At 40.2% G+C, this 22,289-nt stretch overlaps 1 protein-coding gene across 4 annotated transcripts in view; it reads left to right on the top strand.

Annotated features, from left to right (window-relative positions):
- Positions 1-22,289, top strand: part of LOC148021512 (uncharacterized) — an 88,075-nt gene that overhangs the window by 64,155 nt on the left and 1,631 nt on the right. Inside the window, exons 9-12 of one of the 4 annotated variants that reach the window (XR_015694335.1) lie at positions 9,181-9,305; positions 9,404-9,495; positions 9,749-9,800; positions 9,991-10,181. Coding sequence is in view for 3 of the 4 variants with exons in the window: in XM_087696915.1 (XP_087553041.1) it covers positions 9,181-9,305; positions 9,404-9,495; positions 9,749-9,800; positions 9,991-10,089 (368 nt within the window). In the remaining variant the exon portion in view is untranslated. Of the gene's footprint in view, positions 1-9,180; positions 9,306-9,403; positions 9,496-9,748; positions 9,894-9,990; positions 10,429-22,289 lie in introns of those variants that run through there. The other 3 variants (XM_087696915.1, XM_087696913.1, XM_087696914.1) reach the window with 3 other exon arrangements.

The raw sequence follows: 22,289 nt of genomic DNA, 5'->3' as shown, positions 1-22,289 counted from the left end.
AGAACCTACAGAGTTCGGGGTCCTTGGATCTTCAGCAACGACTTGGTGACTAGGCCTTTATATTCCTTCCAGCATGGAGTCAGGGAGCTAGTAGCTTCTCTCTCGAGGTTGAGTTTCGGGTTCTACAGCTCATCCTCTCTCCTGGATATCTTCAAAGGTCTCCTTTTAGGTGGTATGCTCAGATTATAGGGTGGATCTTTTTCGTCCTTTGGTCAGCACGGAGCCAACTCGCGAGATTGAGTACGGGTATATCCTTATGGTTCTCGGCACCACACAAAGTCTGACATTCCTTCTATGCATTGCATGTTTTCATCATCTTTGTACTAGGGTGCTTGGACAAGTGAACAATTTCCCCATGAGAGACACTATCCAAGTGGCACCTGCTGTATGAGTATTCATAAGGATGTAGCATTGCATCTCCACCTCTCTCTTCTCTTGTTCCTCTTTTTGGGTCTGAGAGGGGATGTTGAGAAACCCTTTACCCTTCACCCTTTACCCGCAGTTTGTGTTTTTGCATTTTTGCGTTTAGGGTTTGCAGCCCCAAAAAGGGGCGCTATCCTAGACTGACTGTGCCTATTTATAGGTCACTCTCTCATTCATTCCTCATGGTTGATTCATTCAGTCCGTTATCTCTTCTCTCCAGTCTCTCCACTACCCTTACACCCCTTCAGGAGGACATCGTGGTTGGTGGTTCGTGGCTGTCATCATCATCTTCCTTGTGCTACGGCATCCTTGTTCGCTTGTATCACATTCACTCCATGATTTAGAACTTCATCATTCCATTCATTTGAGTTTCTTCTCTCTTCTCTTCTCTTCTCCATGTTTGCCGAGTTCACTCCGTGTTCCTCCCCGCAAACCCTACTGTCTCGCTGGTACGTCATCTTTTGACATCATTCACATGTACAACTAAATAATACAAGTGTACAATACACAGAGGTAAATAAAGGACCTTTATCCCAACAACCTCCCACTTAAAGGTCTAAAGTGAACCTCTAACCAACTCTCACTAGTCGTATGTAATACTCATGTTGAGCCTTGCTTAGACTTTTAGTGAGAACATTTGCAAGGTTGTCTCGTGTTTTGATCTTAATCAATGTGATTAGGCCATCTTCTAGAATCTGTTTGATAAAGTGATCTCGCACATCTATATGCTTTGTGTGAGAATGATACATGGCATTCTTAGCCAGATACACAGCACTTTGACTATCACATCCCAACACTGGAGTACTCATAGATATGTCAAGATCCTTTGCAAGTCTGCTCAACCATATAGCTTCCTTAGAAGCTTCAGTAGCTGATATGTATTCAGCTTGAGTGGTACTTAGTGCTAGGATGTTCTACAACCTAGAGCACCAAGAAATGGTCCCACTAACAATTGTAAAGACATAACCGCTATTGGACTTGCGAGTGTCCAAGTCACCTGCCATGTCTGCATCACAATAACCCTACAAACTAAGTGCACCCTACCCATAGCAAATACAATTTCTTTGTGTATCCTTTAGGTATTGAAGAATACATTTGACAGCTTTCCAATGTGGTTTGCTAGGATTTGACATAAACCTACTAACAACTCCCACTGCATGAGCAATGTCTGGACGAGTAGCAACCATAGCATACGTAAGAGAGTCACAAGCTAATGCATAAGGGACTCCCTTCATAGCATTGGCTTCCATGTGATCTTTTGGGCTGTTGGCTTTACTAAGCTTAAGATATGGAGGTAAGGGTACCCCAAGAGACTTAACTTCAGCCATGTCAAATTTGTCCAGTACCTTTTCAATGTACTTCTCTTGAGATAAGAACAACAATTTCTGCGTTTTATCCCTGCGAATCCTCATGCCCAATATATGCTCTGCATTTCTCAAATCTTTCATGGAGAAAGCTAATTTCAATTGATGTTTGAGAGCATCCAAGCTAGTCTTTCTTTTCCCAGCGAGCAACATATCATCCACATACAAAACAAGTATGATGGGCTTGCCATCTGTATCCTTTTTCATGTACAAACAATGATCAACATGGCTGCGTGTAAACCCATGAGAGAGCATAAAAGTGTCAAAATTTTTGTACCACTGTCAGGGTGCTTGCTTCAGCTCATATAAGCTGCATTTTAGTTTACACACCAACTACTCCTTTCCAGGAACTACAAAGCCCTTGGGCTATTTCATATAGATTTCCTCATCAATGTCACCATACAGAAAGGCTGTTTTCACATCCATTTGGTACAACTCTAAGTCCAATACAATAGTGAGAGAAAAAAGCACATGTAGAGTGGTCATCTTCACAACAGGTGAGAAGACCTCTTGGAAGTCAATCCCTTCCTTTTGTGCATACTCTTTGGCAACCAGTCTTGCCTTGTACTTGGGTTTCCCATCAACCGCCTTTACTTTGTAAGCCCATTTGTTTGCAAGAGGTTTTTTTCCTTTGGGCAATGACACAAGATCCCAAGTATCATTGGCATATAGAGATTTAATCTCTTCTTGCATAGCTAGCTCCCACTTACTGCTAAATTTGCATGACTTGGCTTCTTTATATGTAAGAGGCTCACCCTCATCTGTAAGCATCACATAGTGCAAAGAGGGGTCATATCTATGTGACTGGCTTCTTAAGTGTGTAGACCTGCGTACCCAATGATCTACATTTTTAGGAATTGGGTTTACATCAGGAGGAATGCTATTTTCAGCATTTATTGGCTGCTGTAAGCCATTTTCAGGATGCTGTTCATGCTGTACAGTACCTTCATTTTCATTACCAGCACTTGCATTTTTATAATCAGCAAGTCTATCTTGCTGTCCGTGACCTCCTTGTGCTTCTATTTGTTGTCCATCATCATCTGGCTCAAAAATAACTGGCTGATCATCAGTTTCAGCATGTGGTACAGCATCATGAGGCTCATCATTTGAAGTAATAGGTGGCTGCAAATTCTGAAATTTGATATTTTTCATGTCTTCATCAAAGGCTAAAGTACTTTTCAACAACTTTGCCTCGTTAAGCACAACATTACGGCTGCGAACACTCTTCTTAGACTGTGGTAACCATACTCTATAGCCAAATTCACCTCATCACCATAGCCCATGAAAATGCCTTTGGTGGATTTTAGGTCAGGTTTGCTCCTTAGCTCATTTCTAACATGCACAAAAACATCAGAACCGAATATCGGTAAGTGGTCATATGAGGCCGATTTGCCAGACCAAACCTCCTCAGGAATGCCATTACTTAAGGACCTGTTTGGAGAGCGGTTGGAAATGTGAACTGCGGTTTTAAGTGCCTCTCCCCAAAATTCCTAAGGGAGATTAGGAGTGGACAGCATGCACCGCACTCTTTCACATAAAGTCCTATTGTATCTTTCTCGGTAGATGTGAACTCACCTCCATTATCAGTTCTCAAGCATTTTAGCTTTCTACTTGTTTGAGTGGTCACAAATGCATGAAAAGTTTTAAAAATAGCAAACACTTCACTTTTTTTTTTCAACAGATAAACCCAAATCTTCCTAGAACAATCATCAATAAAAGAGACAAAATATGCAGCGTTTTCACAGGTATGCTACATACATCAGAGTACACTAAGTCCAAGACATTGGACTTACGGAAGACACTAGAGTAAAATGAATTTTTCATTTGCTTTGCAAACTTATAGTCATTACAAAAATCAAGTTTAGAGCCTTTTCCATCAACCCTCTTCAAAGGGGTAAGGACATCAAGTCCTTTCTGGTTCATATGGCCTAATCTCTTATGCCACAACTCCAAATGACAACCAATTTTGAGCAATTGCAAGAAACTTGCCATTCAAAGCTTTATAGTGTAGACAATACAAAGTGCCCTTCTTGGTTCCTTTTGCAATCAGCATGGAACTCTTTTTCAATTTTCACAAACCACCACCAAACAGTGTAGTGTAACCATGCAAGTGAAGGTGACCAATAGATAGTAAACTCTTCTTGATGCCAGGCGCATATCTGACATCTTTCAACACAAGCTCTTGCCCATTATCCAAAGTCAAGTGTAGAGTGCCTTGATCTGTTGATCCGTCAACCCGTCATGTCTGACGGACCGCCGGCGTCCACCTGCTAGACTCCGTCCTGTGTGCAGTGCTGTCACCTGGTCCCTGCGCCTGCTGGACCCTGATGCCCAGTCGTGTCGCCTGGTTTCGTTGGCGCCCGCTGCCCAGTAGTGAGCACCTACCACACTTGGTTGCTCACTGTTGTTTGTTTGTTTTGTCGGCCTGTCAGCCACGCGCAGGTTACTCTTGTGGCCTTCTTGTTGGTTGCTCGGCTGGACCCTTGTTGGACCCGTGTTGGTCTTCAGGATGACCTACGCTACATAGGCCTTTCGCACGATGACCTGCTTGCTGCGCCTGTCGCCTGCGACTATAGTTTTTGCTTGCTCTTGTCACGCCTGACCTCAATAGCCCGTTTGATCCGTCAGTCTCGATGATGGCTGCACTGTGTGCAGTGACTATTGGCTTGTACTGTCAGCTCCGATACTGGTTGTTGACAGTGTGCTGCAGCTAGAGGAGTGAGCAGGTGAGTGAGAGCGACAGAGAGAGAGAGAGTACGATATTATTTTGGGTGTACCAACAATGTGTTGGTACACAAAGAATAAAATGTATTTATACTTAGGGCACGTAAGGATGCATTCACATGTACAACTAAATAATACATGTGTACAATACACGGAGGTAAATGAAGGACCTTTATTCCAAGAAGAATGATGTCTCTCAGTTTGAAAATTCATAGGGTGAAGGGAGAAATGCAATGCTTGATCTTGGACAAAGCACACAGCATGAGCAGTAAGGTGAGAATGTGGAAATTGGATAAGAGGTATGTTCTTCTAGGCCTCTTGAAGCTTATGACCTATAAGAGGAAGAAGAATTTGATGGCTGGCCTAAAGATAAAAGCTGGAGATAGTAGCTGAAATGTTTGTGCAATTCGCAAATGATTCTAGATGTATGTGCTTTTCGAACCCTTTAAAGAGGGCAAAAAAGGCAAGAAGAGAAAATCATCTTTAAGAGCTTTGGGACAACAATATGCGTTGGAGGAAGAGACAATGCATAGCATGATGTTCCAAATGTTGGTAATGAGCATAAGCAAATGATGCTAGTGTGGCTATTGATGCATATGCAAGGCCAACTTGGAAGTGTCAATCCAATGTTTTTCTTTAGATAGCAAGGCATGCATACTAATGTACTTGGGTACTTTGGTGGTGGGGTGGTTTTCCAAGCAATGGGTAGTAATTCTTCAGCCCTACGGTTATAAGGACTAAATGTACGCAGCCACCTATGTATAGTATTCGAAGCCCAATGTATCCCAGTATGGCAAGTGGGATACAAAATCCTATGTATAGTAATGTTGGCATGATACTTGGGGCACAAGGTAGCATGTTTGGCAATGCATATATGCAGCCCATTATATTTGGGGCTCATGGTATTAATATTGGTCATCCAAATGTTCTATGTAGTGCTGGTCATGAGGAAAATGCAGCTAGTATTGCCTGGAATGCTATGGAAAAGGTAACTTGGTATGGTTGGCAGTATGTAAGCACCCATGCATAGTCACTTTGCAATGGTCCAAAGTATGTAAATGTGTTTCATAGTACATTTGGTGCTCCTAGCATGTTAAGTAACATGAGGGGCTAGTCAATTGGATGTGATGTTGCATGCTAGATAAATTGAAAATTGGAATTGCAGCAATGTGAAAGTATAGAGAATGTATGGGCTCCAGAGTAAAAAATGCCTAGAACATAGTGCAAGTTTTGGGGCATGAGGAGTTGGAGGTAAAGTTTTCATGTGCTTCTTGGTGAAGTTTGAATATTGTTTCACCTATGATAGATGCAAATGGATGGAGGGGGGTGATTTGGCAAATCATCCCTAGTGATACAATTTACCTTGGTGTGTTTGAGTTAGAGCTGATTTTGGAACGGGGACTTATTCCACTCACTAGAGCAAATGGACCTAATGCTCAAGGGGGAAGGTTGCACCTCAACTCCCCTAGTAATGGATATTGTAGTTATGTAGTGGATCTTGAATGTACTTGGTCTGCATCCAAGCTACTGTACTAGTCACTAAGTTGGAACACAAATGTGTACGGTTTGCACCTAGGCTTTGAAACTATACATTTGCAAGGTTGTGGACATGTATGGAGTACATGCGATACATGGAATATAAAGTTGGATGTGATATACATTTGTAAGGCATTTATAGGATACATGGATGATATGGAATATAGATTTACATGTCATATAAGAGAAGTACAATTGCCTAAGTTACATGTAGTTTGCCATTGATGTATGCTTCACATGACTATCATGTGGTATATCATTGCTATGAGGTATGAATTATGCTTTTTTTATGCATTACTTTGCCTTGACGGCCAAAACAATGTTGAATTTTAGCATGTGGATGCATCCATTATGGTTCAGATAGTGGTTATGATTTATGTGTGTGAATCAATTGGAATTTTAGACATGCAAAGGCATGAGTATAGTTAAGCAATAGGTGCACATATTTGAGTATGATGCCAACATGTATTTTCAATAATGGCAATGGATGCTTTTGACAAATTGCAATGCAATTGGTCATTGCAAGGATTTCAAGTGAGAGATTTGTCACGAAAACATGAAATGTTAATCCTTTTCTTAGCGTTTGATTAAGTTGTTAATCAAAATGTGCAAAAATGAGGTGCTTTTCACAGTGACAGACCAAAATCCTTGAGAAGTTAGTGAATGCCAAAGGCAAAATTTGTCATAAGTTATCCTTGATAGGTACTAGGTGGCACCTAGTGTCAATTTTGGCCTAGGGCATCTATTTGACCAATAAGTGTCAATGGTGACACTAGGAACTAGATATTAATTAATGACTTAATACTAGTTCAAGGGTCAATTCATGCATAGGACCACTTGGGTGGCAAATTGGCCTAGCCAATTTAATTTTGGATGGGCAATGCTAATTTTCTGGATAGGGACAAAGGGTAAACTAAATTTTAGAATGATTAATTCTGGAAAATTAATGAAATGGCTGAAATATGCGTTTAGAGTCTGCCACTTGGCAAAACTTGCCCATTAAAGTATGGGAAATGATATCAGAGGCTGGTGCAATCTCATTCTAACATGGTGGAGGTTGGGAGAGGATGAGAGATGGTTGCTGCTGCAATTTTCCAGCCATTTCAGTGGATTATGGAGGTTGAGAGAGAAGATGGTGCTGTCGAAGCAGGTACCAGCAGGGTTTAACCCTTTCCAGCCAGCCAAGAAGGCTCCTACTGCATGCAACGGCTCCAAAAGGGAGGGCAGAAGCTGGAGATTCCATTTGGGGTTGGGTGACATCCATTTGAGACCTCTAGACTATTGGGCAACAGCATTTAATGCTGTTTCACAGCAGACAGCAGCTGGTTCTAATACTTTCTTGTGATAGAAATCAGAAATTTCTGTGCTCTCAGCTTTCTCTCTTCTACAAGAAATCCATCAGCAGATTTCCGCTATTTTCAGGCCTTGGTAAACAGCAGCTGTAATTTTGGTGCTCTAAGTTTGAAATTTTGCTAGAAATTAGAGTTTAGTAGCTAAGTTGGATCTTATGCCAAGAAATTGAAGGCTTATTACTTGAAATCAATAGCTGGAAATTTGAGGAATTGCCAAGGATTTCAAGAAGACATCCATCCCAATCAGATTTGGGGTTAGATTTGACAAGTAAAAGGTCAATTGAAGGGCAATCCCCAAGCAAACCGAGGGGCAAATGGGTTTGAAGTCTTGTTGGTTGCTATGGACAACAAGATGTATTGAAGATTGAAAGAGATTAGGTCGAATCTTAGTGCAGGTTAAAGAAATACTCAAGGGGTGCTAGTGTTTTGGGGCCAACAAGGTCTCAATTGTTCAAGATTTAGTGGTAAAGTGTGTCTTTCCAGATTTGTGTATTTTATGCTTGCTGTAATTATTGCTTTGTTAGGATATTTACCACCCTTGTTGAGAAAGAAGGTTGGTTTCATTAGGAATGCACACTCGATCTCCTTTGCTACTAGAGATGGGACGCAGTCCCAACTTGCTTCTTGCAATGGAGTACATGAGCTAAGACCGTCTCTTGTTGGAAAAGGTGTTTGTAAAGGTTAGTGGTGAGGCTCCATGATCTCCTCATGATAGGGTCTAACTCTCTTGTATTGATTGCACAAATTCCGGATATGGTCTCCTAAGGTGTTGAGTTAGTGCACTTGAAAATCTCTCTTTGCACTTGTGTCCCCTTTGCACACCCAGAAGGCAATTGAGGTGTTGAAAGAAAACTCACTCCTATGTTCTCTAGGCTCACATCAAGCTGCTTGTGCTTGCAGCTCTTGGGCATGGAGGGTGTAGTCTTTGGGGGAGTCTTGTAGCGACCTCTAAATGGCTGCCAAATCCCATCCCATGTCTTCCCCTACTTCGAGTATTGTCGTTTGGCACGGAGGGCCATTTCCTAACAAAGCATGCTCGATTCTCATAACATATGTGCCACCTCCTTTGCAATCCCTCTATCTTGTGCCCACTCTTTGGCCCAAAGCTACTTGATCTATCTGCACACCTTCTCTTGCTTGTAAGTCAAATGTGGAATCCAACATGAGCTTGGCTCAAGGGCTCCAGAAGGAGCTGCCCCTATTTTCCATATAAAACTTATCCAACCTCTTTTTAAGGATGTCTTCCAACCACATGGAGGCTGTAACCCTAGGAGAAGTCTAGTGATTCATTGTGCATGCAGAAGGCTAGACCTCGAAAAGCACCTCACCACCCCCCAAACAAACATTTTTTCCCTTCTTTCCACTTGCCCTTCGCGAAGAGGAAAAAACAAAAACACTCTCTCCCCTCTTCTCTCTAGGCCTTGTTGCTCTACGTTGCATCCAAGAAGAAGTGTACGGGCATAGTGAGTGTGTCTTTTGTTCTACTAGATTGATGGTCATGTGGCGGAACATTAGGAAAATAGATGGTCACTCAGATTGATAGTGATTAGGTTTCAACAAATCACTTTGTTATGTGTGCAGAGTCTTGTTACTTTGTACATTGAAATTTCTCAGATCTTGTGAGAGTTTCTTTTAAGTCTATTGAATAAAAGATTTGCTATCCTCCCATAAGAAGGAGAGAGAATGTTTAATGATCTTAAAGAGAGGATTTGGCTCTTGAAGCTCAAACAATTTACGTCTCTTCATCAGAGCTGCCTCTTACTTCTATTTTTCTGTTGCAGTTGTACAGAAGAGTCTAGCTCAAGGTGAGGTAGTTGTCGTGGATGCTGGGTGTTTGGTTGCCATGACAAGCTCCACAGATATGCATATAAAATATATTGGTGGCCTCAGACGGACAGTTTTTGGGGTGAGGATGAACCTTTGAAGAGTTTGCCTCACAAAACAGAAATACCAAGTTGTGTTCTCCTGTCTATGACACTGGGTGCTTTTTCAATTATTTGTCAGGGAGATGGTGTTTACGCAGCACATATTACTGGACCGGGTGTTGTTTTCATTCAAAGTTTACCATATCATCGCCTGGCTCAGAGAATGGCCCGGTACGCAGTCGAAATTTGTTCTTTGAAATGTGCATGTAAATATGCTGTCAGATGGATCAATGGGTCTATACTTTTGCATATGTGTCGGTAAAGTGCAGGTATTCAATTAAGAAAAAGTGTAGAATCATGTTTGTAAATATTTGATGCCTAGAAATGGTTGGGGGTTTAGCTGCAAAACTCTATAAAGAGTCACAACTGATGTGAAAATGTTTCTTGATAAGCTTTTTGATTCCTTTCTGTCATGGACTATCAGGTCTGTAACAGCTCCGAATGTGCGTGATCACCCTCGTTTCTTCCTTCAACTGGTTATCTTCCTTTTCCTTGCATATGCTGCAATAGTTGCCTCGTTAATTCTGGCAGAAATTTGAGCCACATATCAACAGATCTTGCTATGTGATGTGAGCATCCATTCCTTTGGTGCAACGTCTGCAGATGTTTCTCGCATTTTTTGTTTGAAGCTTCTGACCTGAAGTTTTCTGTGCAATACATCAATAGGACGAGGTTCTCTGCATCCTGGTGCAAGCAGGCCATTGTTCAAAGATATTTGCAAAGAAACCCCTCTGTTTCAAAACAGAGACCTTTTTGTACAACTAGTTCGGCAGTGAACAAGTCAAGTGGATAAACAATAAAGAGCTAAGGGTGAAAGGGAAACTTCCAGTTTTGCTAGGTGTGTCAGCTCATTTTAGGTATGCTGCTTTCTAAGGAGCATTTGAACAGTTCAATGTTCATTTGTATGCTAGTAAAAAGAATCTTGTTAGTAACCTGTATGCTGGTAATTTATGGATTAGTTTTCGCACAGTTCATAGAATCTGCATTCTGTTGAAAGTGTAGCATATGGGATCTTCAAGTTTGTTAGTGAAGGATGATGTGGAAGCAATGTTTCTGAGGTGAGAACATACTTATTATATCTAGCAAGATGATGAATTTGGCTTTGTTTTCGTCTGAGAAAAGAATTTGGCATTGATTTTACTCTTGAGATGAACCCTGAAATGGAGGTGGGCCCTGGGCTGCATCAACAAGATTTTTGAGGGAAGATGGTGGATTGGTCCTGAAACTTCTGAAAACTACTGGTGTCCAGGTTGGGGTTTTAGTTTACAAGTCTGCTATTGGCAATGGAAAATACCACATCCATTGAAGTCATTATTCTTGCAAACCGATTATTAACAACAGTTAAGACTGATTTTGGGCATCACACATACTGTTGTGTGACAAACTCCAAGACCTGGGGTCGACTGCTGTAAGAAGCTAATTTCCCACAGCAAGCCATTAAACTAAAAATACAAGAAATAGACATAAATGCCAAGGAACCATAGCCAAGGTGGCTAGGCATGAAATGATATTACTAATGTTAGTTGAGAATCAAATGATGAGTGGTTGCAGCATGGTATGCACCCCAAGCTATGGTGGCCAAGAGTATTCACCCTCTTAGATGGTGGGAGGTTGAGACCTCAAACAAGTAATGTTGTATAATGGCAAAAAGATCCTTCACATGTTACATCTCCACCTTTTATACTTAACCCTAGCCTAACCTAGCTAACCCTAATCCTCTAATTATAGGGTATATTTACATATGTCAGTCCATTTCATGGCTGTAATGGTATCCTAGATACATGGGAAATTTTCCTACATTACAAACCATCCCCTCTTGGAAAAGCTTTGTCCTCAAAACTGAAATTACAATGAATACAAGGATGGATACATGTAATAGGAGAGAATATAGGACACAAAACTTATGACAAACTCCAAAAGTGGATCTTCAACGAATGGTCTTCATAGGATAGGAGATCTGCCATGAAACAGTGAATCTGGGCTGAATAGGGTAGCTGTAGAAAAATGTTCATAACTTTCAGCAGGAGTATCCAAACGGGGCGTATGAACACTAGAAACGAAGTTCATAACATAAGCTATCAGTCCATAACAAAATTTGCCCTATTTGATGAAGTTATATTGATTAATTTTCTCACAAAAAATTAATACAACAAACTATCCCCTATCTCCAGCCACATGACATTCTCCCAAAAGCAACCTGGATCATATGGGATTCCACAATAATAGTAATCTTCAGCCCAATGAACACAATCCTCACCCGGATCAAAGGGTATTCCATCATAATAGCCATCTAAGGTAGGAAAATCAGCATCAAAACTGTCAACACAATATTGACCACCACCTGGGTCAAAAGGATAAGAAGAGTCTTGCCCATGATCTACATAATCAGCTCCATATACCTCAAAGTCATCAATATCACCATCATTTTCAACAAACATGTGTGTACGGTGATAGTAGAGATCATCATTATCAATAGACTGATAAGCATCATGAGCAACTTCAAAGGATTTGTAAGACTCTCCATCTTGGTCTCTAAAAACATTTTCTTCTTCTTGTTTTTCTATACATGATTGCTCATCAACTACATGTGTTACATGTATGGCATTTAGAGCAAGTTGCCCTTGCTGCCCAGTCAAATCTTCAGCCTGATTTTCAGCATAGGCATCATCTTCTTGCTGCCTATGACTATCATGTCTTTGCCCCATATATACATCTTCCATTGGGTCTTCCAAGACAAGGGTTGTAGCAAAATGTTTATTCCTGCAATAATCCTCACGATGAGGTGACCAATGCTCATTACACTTGTAGCATATCAGCTGCCTTTGCATTTCCATCAGTTGTTGATGAGGAATAAGCTTTCTTCTAATGCCACAAGGAGTATGGAACTCAAGAACAACTGATACATTAATATGCTTTGCATTGCATACATTGTCATGTCCAAGAGTGTTCTTCTCATTGCATTTATAACATAGGCCCTTGGAAGTTATGCTGTCCAAGAATACGACTTGACAAGTAGATGCCATGTATACCACTGAAAGAAAATTGACGGACGTTTTCTCCATCTATCAAATGATAACCATAACCATGAGCTTGCTATCCATGGTTTATTGCATAAGGCTGCACATAAGCATTTCCAATCCTTTGTGGCTGATGATAAAACACTTGTGGCTGAGAAGACGAAGTATTCATAACATAGGCATGCTCATATACTTCTTATCTATGCATAGGGATCTGAGTTTCTATAGTAGCATTTGATTGCAGTTGCTTCCCACTCATTGGATGAAGGCAATATTGATTTGAATGGAGGCTTTTCCTAAATGGTTGATCATAAACATGACTATGATTAACATGCTGTTGCTGCCCAAAAGAATTAGGGTCTGAATTGGCATAATCATCATGATCATAACCATAAAAAGAATGTTGCTTATAAGAACTATGCCCATACATTCCATCTTGTGCTGCATATTCATGTCTAATCATGCCACCATAATCGAATCCATAACCATTCATTGGAGTAGCAACTGATCCCAGCATATGCTGTCCATAGACATTACTTCTACTTAAATTAAAGTCTCCACATGCATGAGTTTGATGGTGCCCAACATTGCTACATAAGGTACAAGCACCATGTTGTCCATAAGACCCAAGACATGCATGATTTTCCATGCAACCATCAAAATTTTCATGTCTGTTACCCCTGTGGTACATGCTGTCCATAGTGATCTGCTGGTACAAAATCAATTCCATCTTGAAAAATATGAGTTCAAAGGTGTATGATAGCTTGACCTAGAGCTTAGGATGTCTAACATCAAGTAGAAACCCTGGTTTGAATTTAGGAGTATCAATACCTCTCTCTGTTAAAGAATTTCTAGAACTGTCCATAGTAGATAGCACCCTGTTCTAAGTACCTAGTTGCATTGTTTTGACCATAACTTGATAAATTCTGATCGGAATGAGGTGTTTGATAGCTTCACTCGAAGCCCACAATGTCTACCTTCAATTAGGAATCCTGGTTTGCATTATTTTGTACCTACACCCCATTCTGGAAATGATTCTCTAAGTCAGTCCACAATAAATTGCTAGTGAACTGTTGGAACAAAATAGGCTCTAACTTGAGAAATATGTATCCAAATGAAGAGTTTGTATCTCCAATCCAAGCTTGTGATGTCTAGTATCAAGCCCAATTGTCCGTTTGTCGTTAGAATGATGCTACTAATTTCTATAAAGGATCCGTCCCTATTTGGACTGCACCCTGTTTGTGCCTTGTTGCAAATGTTTTGGTACTTCTTATCCAATTTAAGCTAATACCCAATACCAAGTCACTTCATTGAGTAGGAGGGAGCTGTAGAATGTTGAAGCAGGTGGAAATAACCCTTGTAATATCCAAGATTGAAGCAATTCTTGCTTATGTAAAAAAACAAAGAGATAGGCAATATGAAACCAAGTTAAGATTCACTGCTAATGATACCCTTTGTCCATAAGAATGCCAATGAACATTTATGTCCTATCAACCCCACTGCATTACACATGCCCATTGATTCATGTGCCAAGATACATACATTTGCACTAGTATCCAAAGTCATATACATGGCTCAGCATTCCATAAGCATACATATGACCAATATGCTGTAGCCAAGATGGTACATTGTCTTCCAACTGCATTGTCAAGTACCCATGTAACATTTGCTTCAAGAAACATGTGCATTACGGATCCAAGTCATCCGAGTCATAGACCAAGTCAATAGATCATACTTTCATGATCCCTAGTCATATTCCAGGTCATATATGATTCCCATAACCTGCATCTTGAATGGTTGATGAAGAGAAGAAGAGCATTGGTGGATGCTTCAAACCTTTCACATAGACTTGTGGAATGTGTCCTCAGCTTGCAAAGGTCCAAGAATCTTCAAATTTAGCTCTCCAATGATAATGTCCAGCTTCTTGATCAAGATTCTTCATGAAGAGTGCTCGTGTCATTTTGGTGGAATCCCTTGGAGATCCCATTGTTAGAGATAGTCACAGTGTTATCTCAGAGGAAATCAAACAGTCAGCCAAGCAGTTTGTGCTGACTTGTGGAAGTCCAAGATGAACTTGGACGGTGAACTAGGTTCAAATATTGCACTTGATGCTCAAAGCTCTTGCAGCTACTTGCCACATTTGGGCTGGCACCTGACTATGACCAGGATGAGCTCTGTAAGCTCATCACTCCTTCAAGTGCAGGACTATTCTGGAAGCTTCTGTAAACTGACTCCAACAGATGTGGATCTACCTGCAGTTGATTGTGGCAAGGCAATCATGGTTACTTTCAAACAGGACGACAAATTTCAGGATAATTCTGAATGCTCCTTTCATTGTGCTTTGCTATATACAACCATGGATGGTCAAAGGAGGATTCGGATCACTACACTATCTCTTACTTGCACGACTGTGCTGTGTAATGTTTTTTCGTGGAGCTGATCTTGATACACAGTTTACATATTTCATGAAAGAGGCTGCTCAAGAAGTACAAACAACCTCAGTGGCCCAAATTAGAGAACAAGTTGTGGGCAGACAGAAACCATGTATTCCTCTGCTCAACAGAAGCATCATCCACTACCTCACTAGCAAGGGAGTGATGAAGCTTCTGCCCTTCGTGTGTGTCCTTCTCTTGCCTCACAACTGGAATCGCATCTGTCATACCTTCTAAACCTACGGTTATCCATTGGCCGTCCCAAATTTGTGAACATTAATATTGAACACATCTGTTTTGCTGTAGCTGTGCGAGCATTCTTGGCAAAGCTTCCAGGAAGAGTAGGTGGTTCTGTTGCAGATTTGGTCAAAGGAGAACAATTGAGATTTGATAGGAGATCAGACTCAAAGCCTCTAAAGTATGAAAATCCTTTTAACAATCCACTGATAAGATGGGATTGCTGCCTCGTGATCCATCCTACGTTGCCTGAACCCCAAGGAAGAATGCTGTAGCTGAGGTTGCAGCTACCTCAACTAAATCCCGTAGAAAGGTAGCTGTGGCCAAGATCAGACCTGTCTCAGCAGGAGGAAGTGCGGATCTTATCAGACCTGCTTCAATAGATCCTAGGAGTGAGCCTGGCTTAAAGGAAGAACCTGAAATTCGTAACCCCTGGCCTCATCTTCAGCAACTTCTTCTCTATTTCTTTGAGTGTTGTAGATGAATCTGTGCAGCAACATATTCAACAACCTTGGCCTCTCCTACTTCACCACTCTGATTTTGCCCTGCCTTTGCCAACGGCATCACAACAGTACAACAAAGCAACTACCCGATCTCAATCAAAGCTTTGCTGATCAAAGAGGAACAGGAGGAAATGCAAGAGGCATGGGAAGTTCCATCCAACATTCCAAATTCCCGCCCCCCCCCTCCCAAAAGATCTTGTGCACACTCCAACAAAATCCATCGGCTTCCTCGGCAAGGCTTGCATCAGCACAAGCATTGATGATAGAATTGAAAGCTGTTGATGACCTTTGTGTTCATCAGCAAGGCTTGCATCAGCACAAGCATTGATGATAGAATTGAAAGCTGTTGATGACCTTCGTGGCTTTGATGAGCCTTCTACATGTGCCCACAGATCCATTCAAAGATGTCGAACACAAGAGGAACATCCTCTTTGTGCTTTTCGAATCTGCCAATCATGGCTTTGACATGTGGAAAAGAAGGAAATAAGATGAGGCCTACTGCTCTGCCGTTGGATTCTCACCTTCTCATCCTTTGCGTTCCAATCCTGTCCAGTCAGGTCAAATATTGAAGGGTCGGCTTGTATCTGCCCCTAGCTTAGCCGGTGTTGCCTCAGTTAGTGTAAATACTGTCAAGGCTAGTGGTGGTACTCACACCAGCAATCAGCCAAGAGGGGGCTTATCAGTGCATTCTTGGTCGGTATCGATGCTGTGGGTAAAACCACCATTCTTTAGAAGCTCAAGCTTGGCGAGATCGTGATCACCATACCTACCATCGGTTTCAATGTGGAAACTGTGGAATATAAGAACATTAGCTTCATAGTTTGGGATGTTGGAGATCAAGACAAGATTCGACCACTATGGAGGCATTATTTCCAAAACAGACTCAGTTCACGTTGTTGTCTTGACATGATGGAAAGGGAAAGAAGAAGGCTAAGTACACCATATTGCTACTCCACAAGAAGTTGAAGAGGTAAGGAACAAGGATATGGAGTCCATTGGCATTGTGGAGAGCATGGGAAAGAGGTTGATCCAGTCCTTGGCCATGGATTCATGAGAGAAGCTTGAAAGGAAAGGGAAGAAACCCCTCTTATTGAAAAGTAACTCACGTTTGAACCAAACTAAGTCATGTAAACCTCATTGTATCTAACTTACCCCAATTTTTAGTCCAAAACTTGGTCACGAGTTGCCAAAAAGGTTGGAGCCCGCCATTATCCACTGGTTCCTGCCAAGAACCTCCATCTTAGTCATGGTTTGTGACAGATCTCCATGTCAGACCACTGTTATGGAAGAACTAAACCGTGTGACCAAATCTTGGTAATCCAGTTAACTGGTTCCTATCCGTGTGACTAAATTCTCCAAGAAAATGACTCTTCCAATGGATCAAAGTCCATGCTCTGATACCAATGTAAATAAGCTAATTTCCCACAGTAAGCCATTGAACTGAAAATACAAGAAATAGACATAAATGCCAAGGAACCATAGCCAAGGTAGCTAGGCATGAAATGATATTACCAATATTGGTTGAGAATTAAATGATGAGTGGCTGCAGCATGGTATGCACCCCAAGCCATGGTGGCCAAGAGTATTCACACCCTCTTAGATGATGGGAGGTTGAGACCGCAAACAAGTAATGTTGTATAATGGCAAAAAGATCATTCACATGTTACATCTCCACCTTTTATACTTAACCCTAGCCTAACCTAGCTAACCCTAATCCTCTAATTATAGGGTATATTTACATATGTTAACCCATTTCATGGCTGTAATGGTATCCTAGATACATGGAAAATTTTCTTACATTGCAACCCCACACACACACACACACACACACACACACACACACATGTATTGTTTGTTACTTTATATTGCTTTGGAAACCATGAACAAGGTAAACATCCACACCATGGAATAGACAAAATGAAAATGTGCATAACTCAAGGAGAAAAGGCCTCTAAAAGCCAATACAAGTTAGAAAAGTGTTCAAGAAGAAGAGGGACTCAAAAACAATAGAAGCTAAGAAACTTTGTCTCCAATGAAGCTTGAAAATGTGGCTATCTTCTTTCATAATATCCATCGATAAAATGCAAGATGAGGTACCTTCTGTGGCTCAAATGTATCTTGTTGCTTTGGCCCCCAACCTTTTTCATAATACACACTTACAAACACAAAATCATGTTGCTTTTGTGACTCCAATGTAATTTGTGCTCACTCATGGCTGAGTGTTAAGGTTGCGTCATCTTATGATTGATGGAAAGTCTTCATGATGGAATATACAAAAAGACAATTGGAGATGGCCCTAACATTAGTTTGATGAGTTGACTTCTAACATATCTATACATTTATTCTGGTATGTCATGTATATCTAATGTTTTGTTGATCGATGTGGTGTCGTTATGTGGATGGAGTGTGAAAACCCCTAGAGTGCATCATCATTTGGCTTTTTTATCAATCTAGAGAGTCAATGTCATATCAGTCATTAGTGTTAGTGTCCATAGTAGTATAGATGGTTTCAAAACACGAGATTTTGGGACAAGTTTAGTCTGTTTTTGATATTTTGGATATTATTTATTGTAAATATATTCACAAGGTATAGTAAATTTCTAGAAGAGGATTTCGTGCAAAAAAAGCAAGGTACTTTTCAACCAGTTTTGAAGATCTCATGTGAAAAGAGAAGGCTTTTGAATATGCGTAGCGCACGATTACAGTTTTCACGTAGCAAACAACACTCCAGATGGGAAGAAAAAAATATGGGAAAATTCGAACAGGGGTTTTAAGGTTTTACCTCGCTTTTCAATCCAATGGAGCGATTAGATTTGTCGTCCGAGTAGTAGAAAAGATGCTCGTGTTTGGTCTATCAAGGAGCTCTAAGAGATCTAGTGCTTAGAGATGGCTTTCGAGTAGTGCCACACAAGGATTTTGTTTAGTTTCTTAGGTTCTATCAATATATAGTGCTTTGAATCTTTGAGCTTTGTTTTTATGTTTTGTAAAGGCTTTGACAGATTTGAATCCCTTGTCTATTTTTTTTCTTTTCTCTTTTTTATTCTCTACTTTCTTATCTCTCTGATTCTCGATGGATACGACATTTTGATTAAAACCCCTCCAACATTGGTGGATACATTTCAAGAATCCTTATTCACTTTAGCTTTGGCTTTCTTGCCTATCCTTTTTTCTTATCACTAGAAAAATTCTGGAGCTTTTCGAAGCGAGATAGAATGTGAAGCTATCGTATTGCAATAATGACTTTTGTTTGAACAAGGTGAGAATTCTTAGGACCATATCTTGCATTATCACCAAGCTATCACAAAGCAAGTAAAGATATCAAAGCCTATGTACATGTATGCTTATATTGATGTATGGATGTTTGAAAGGATATATACTCCAGATTTATTTATCTAGCATTGGAAAGGTTAAGTACATTAAGACCATGACCAAATAATGTGGTCACTATTTGGATGTAATAGGTAAATATGCTTTTATATTTTGTCAATATTTATTATTTTAGCTCATCTTGTTGACAATATGCTTATATCAATCTAGGATTAGTCTATGTTTGTGATTGCATACATCTTGTGTTTGCTTGTAAATGAATACTAAATAGGTGGTTATACCTTGTGGCTAGCAAGTTGTATTTTTGAGCTTTATTGCATTGAACACTCACAAGGCAATTGGAGGTGGCTTAAATACTTTGTTGGATGTAGGGAAACTCTTATATAGTAATATGGATCATAGATCTATCATTTTATAAAACCAAGTTAAATGTATTGTTACCATTGTATTTGTAGTGAATCCTCAATTTCAAATAAAAACCTCTAGTTGAAAATACCAAGTACATTATTAATACGATGGTTTAGTTCATAAACTCAATGATGGATGAGTAATCAATTTGGTGGATTGTTGTGCTAGACCATGTGAGGTGCTAAATGAAAGGTATCATATTTCTTACATAAAAGTATCTCATCTTCTCAAAGTGTTTTTTGGTCATCTAAAATCCATTGCAAAGGCTCTCCAAAGAAAAAGGGATATTAGAAGCCACCAAAGAGAGAACAATGTTTTCCTTTTGAATCTACTAATAATATTTTAAAAATGGGTGCATTGTAGTTCAACACTTATTTTTAGCAAGTTGTATGAAAGGAAATATAATGAAATTTAAGTTGATAAGCTTAGCTTATGTTCATCAAGCATGTTGTGATAATGTCAATGCAAGAACACATATTGTCTTGTGTTGGTATGAACAAAATTTGTTTATGGCACAAGTCGCTTGTTAATTGGATAAAGAAATGATAACCTTTACACAACATCCATCAAATCATATTGGGCATAGTAGAATCCTTTGCTAAGGAAGATGAAATAGCAAGTAATGTTATTGATGCTCTTATGAGATGTGCCTTTATGATGAAGGTTTTTTTTCAGATCATCAATTTCATACAGAGAGTATGTGACATGCATCTGGATTGACTCCTTAGGAGAACCTTTGAGGTTTCTCCATAGCTAGCTCATGTAGGATAAGAGACTTCATGTGATGCACATGTCTAGTAGTGGCTCAAAAGATGTGGGGATCAACATGGAAACAACTCCCTCCCCCCCACCCACCCACCCACCCCCCTAGCTCATGTAGGATAAGAGACTTCATGTGATGCACATGTCTAGTAGTGGCTCAAAAGATGTGGGGATCAACATGGTATGATATCCGATTCCTCCTCATTTACCTCTTCCACATCAAGAGAAACTTGGTCATGGAATATGACATTTTCAGTTGTATATACAATACGCATGGGTTTCTATGTAATAACCTCTTTCATTGAATATATTGTATTGCAGGGATCACTTTATGAGGACTATAGAGAATGGTTTCATTGTGAGACCGAGATATCTAGATGTATACATGCCACATGAGATGCAAGTAGCCATTGGCCGACACAAGAGTGTTCTTTATTTAACTCGAGCTTGAGATTGGGAGGGCAAGCCACATCCTCAAAGGGAGATTCCACACCATTATATAGGTAGGAACCATATAGAGAGAGGGATGTGAATAAGCTTATTAACTTCTTCTAGATAGCGTCTCCACATATAGTAGTCACATGGAGAGGGGTGACAATCTACAGAGCCGAGGAGATCAAAGAAACATGCTAACCATGGATATAGGGATACCACACACGCATGCTACACCAACAAGAGATGGGGGAGATCAGCTAATGACATAAGTAGCACATCACAAAATTAAGGGCTTAGTCTAGATACTACTATACTAGTTCATTAGGAATATATAACATACTCTATCCATTAATCATGACTAGGTGGAACTAGATGTATGGATATCCCTTAGCCACATGGCCAGACATATACTCATTTATCCTCTTATTGTGTCCCTACATTGACACTATTTTATATTGTATCACTTTAGGTTCTTACAATATATCATTGATAATCTTTTAGCAAGTCACATTTGGATGCCTAGTGATGATCAATATTGTATATGGTTTTGTCTCATAGGTCGATTTTGGCCTTAGAAGACACACATACACACACACGCACACACACGCACACACACACACACCCCTCCCTTTCCTTTCTCTCTCTCTCTCTCTCTCTCTCTCTCTATGTCCCAATTTCAGTTAGTTACTTGCGCTCACACACACACACACACACACACACACACACACACACACACACACACACACACACACACACACACACACACACACACACACACAAATTAGTGGTGCTTTGGTCTTATTCTCCTCAAGATGTGGTGGCTTTGGGACATGCTGCTTAGTAGTACAACTCTATGATATCAAGGCCTTACATAGAGGTAGCTTACAGACCCACAGGTTCTAGCCACTATTTACACCAAACCCATCATCTTTTAGTTCAGATGTGAACTAATTGATATACAGCCATCATGTATAAAATGATCTCACCTAGTCCAAGCACATTGCTCTATTTAAGCTTGCTACAGAAGCGGCAACAATTTACAGCATGCAGATATCTTAGGAAAGTTTGACAATAATTGGTGGTGATTTAGCATTGTGGTTTTGCTCTACCACTAATTAAATGCTTTGGTTTAAGGTCTCAATTCAATAACTTAATTTGAATTTGGTTGATGCTATAGAATTCGTATGGATCAAAATGAGCCATCCTTTTAATTGCTAGCATTTCACTTGACAAGCTGCTCTAGGCTCTTTTCAGTCACCCCACATGCTACCCATCAAGCTATCAAGATGCTAGGGAGACTCACATCCTAGCTTGCCTCCATCTTGCACTTAATTATCCTTGAGAGGTTTCCACACACATTTCACATATTGTGAGATGCGGATGACTTGGGACCATGTCTCAAAATTGGTAGTATGATGATGAGTGTAGGAAGCTATATAGACAACTTTGCACTTCGAAGGGACTAGGATATATGAGAGAGAGGAAGCCAAGTAGATAGAAGATGATTCTTACTCATCTCAAACAGTGAATATACAAAGAGGCACGATATTGGGATTGATACCACCAATTTATGAGCACAAACATGGCCATACTATGGTGTAGATTATGGGAGTCACAACATATACCCATTCAAGACATAAAGACATGACACTCATTTGCAAAGAGCCTTACATGATGTATCACACCAACTACTGATTCTACACTGTCTAGGATCTTGCCATACCACATCCATCTTCATATAGAACATGGTGAGGAGGGCAATAAAGCACTATAGGATGGATCATTTATGGATCACACAAATGTATGGGGTAAAAAATTCATTTATACAGTGGATATTTTGGCTT

The sequence above is a fragment of the Lygodium microphyllum genome, chromosome 17, assembly GCF_053477565.2.
Source record: "Lygodium microphyllum isolate KBCC chromosome 17, Lygodium_microphyllum_v1.1.10, whole genome shotgun sequence".
Classification (NCBI taxonomy): Eukaryota; Viridiplantae; Streptophyta; class Polypodiopsida; order Schizaeales; family Lygodiaceae; genus Lygodium; species Lygodium microphyllum.
The sequence above is the reverse complement of the archived record's forward strand: the minus strand, read 5'-3'. Positions and strand labels throughout refer to the sequence as shown.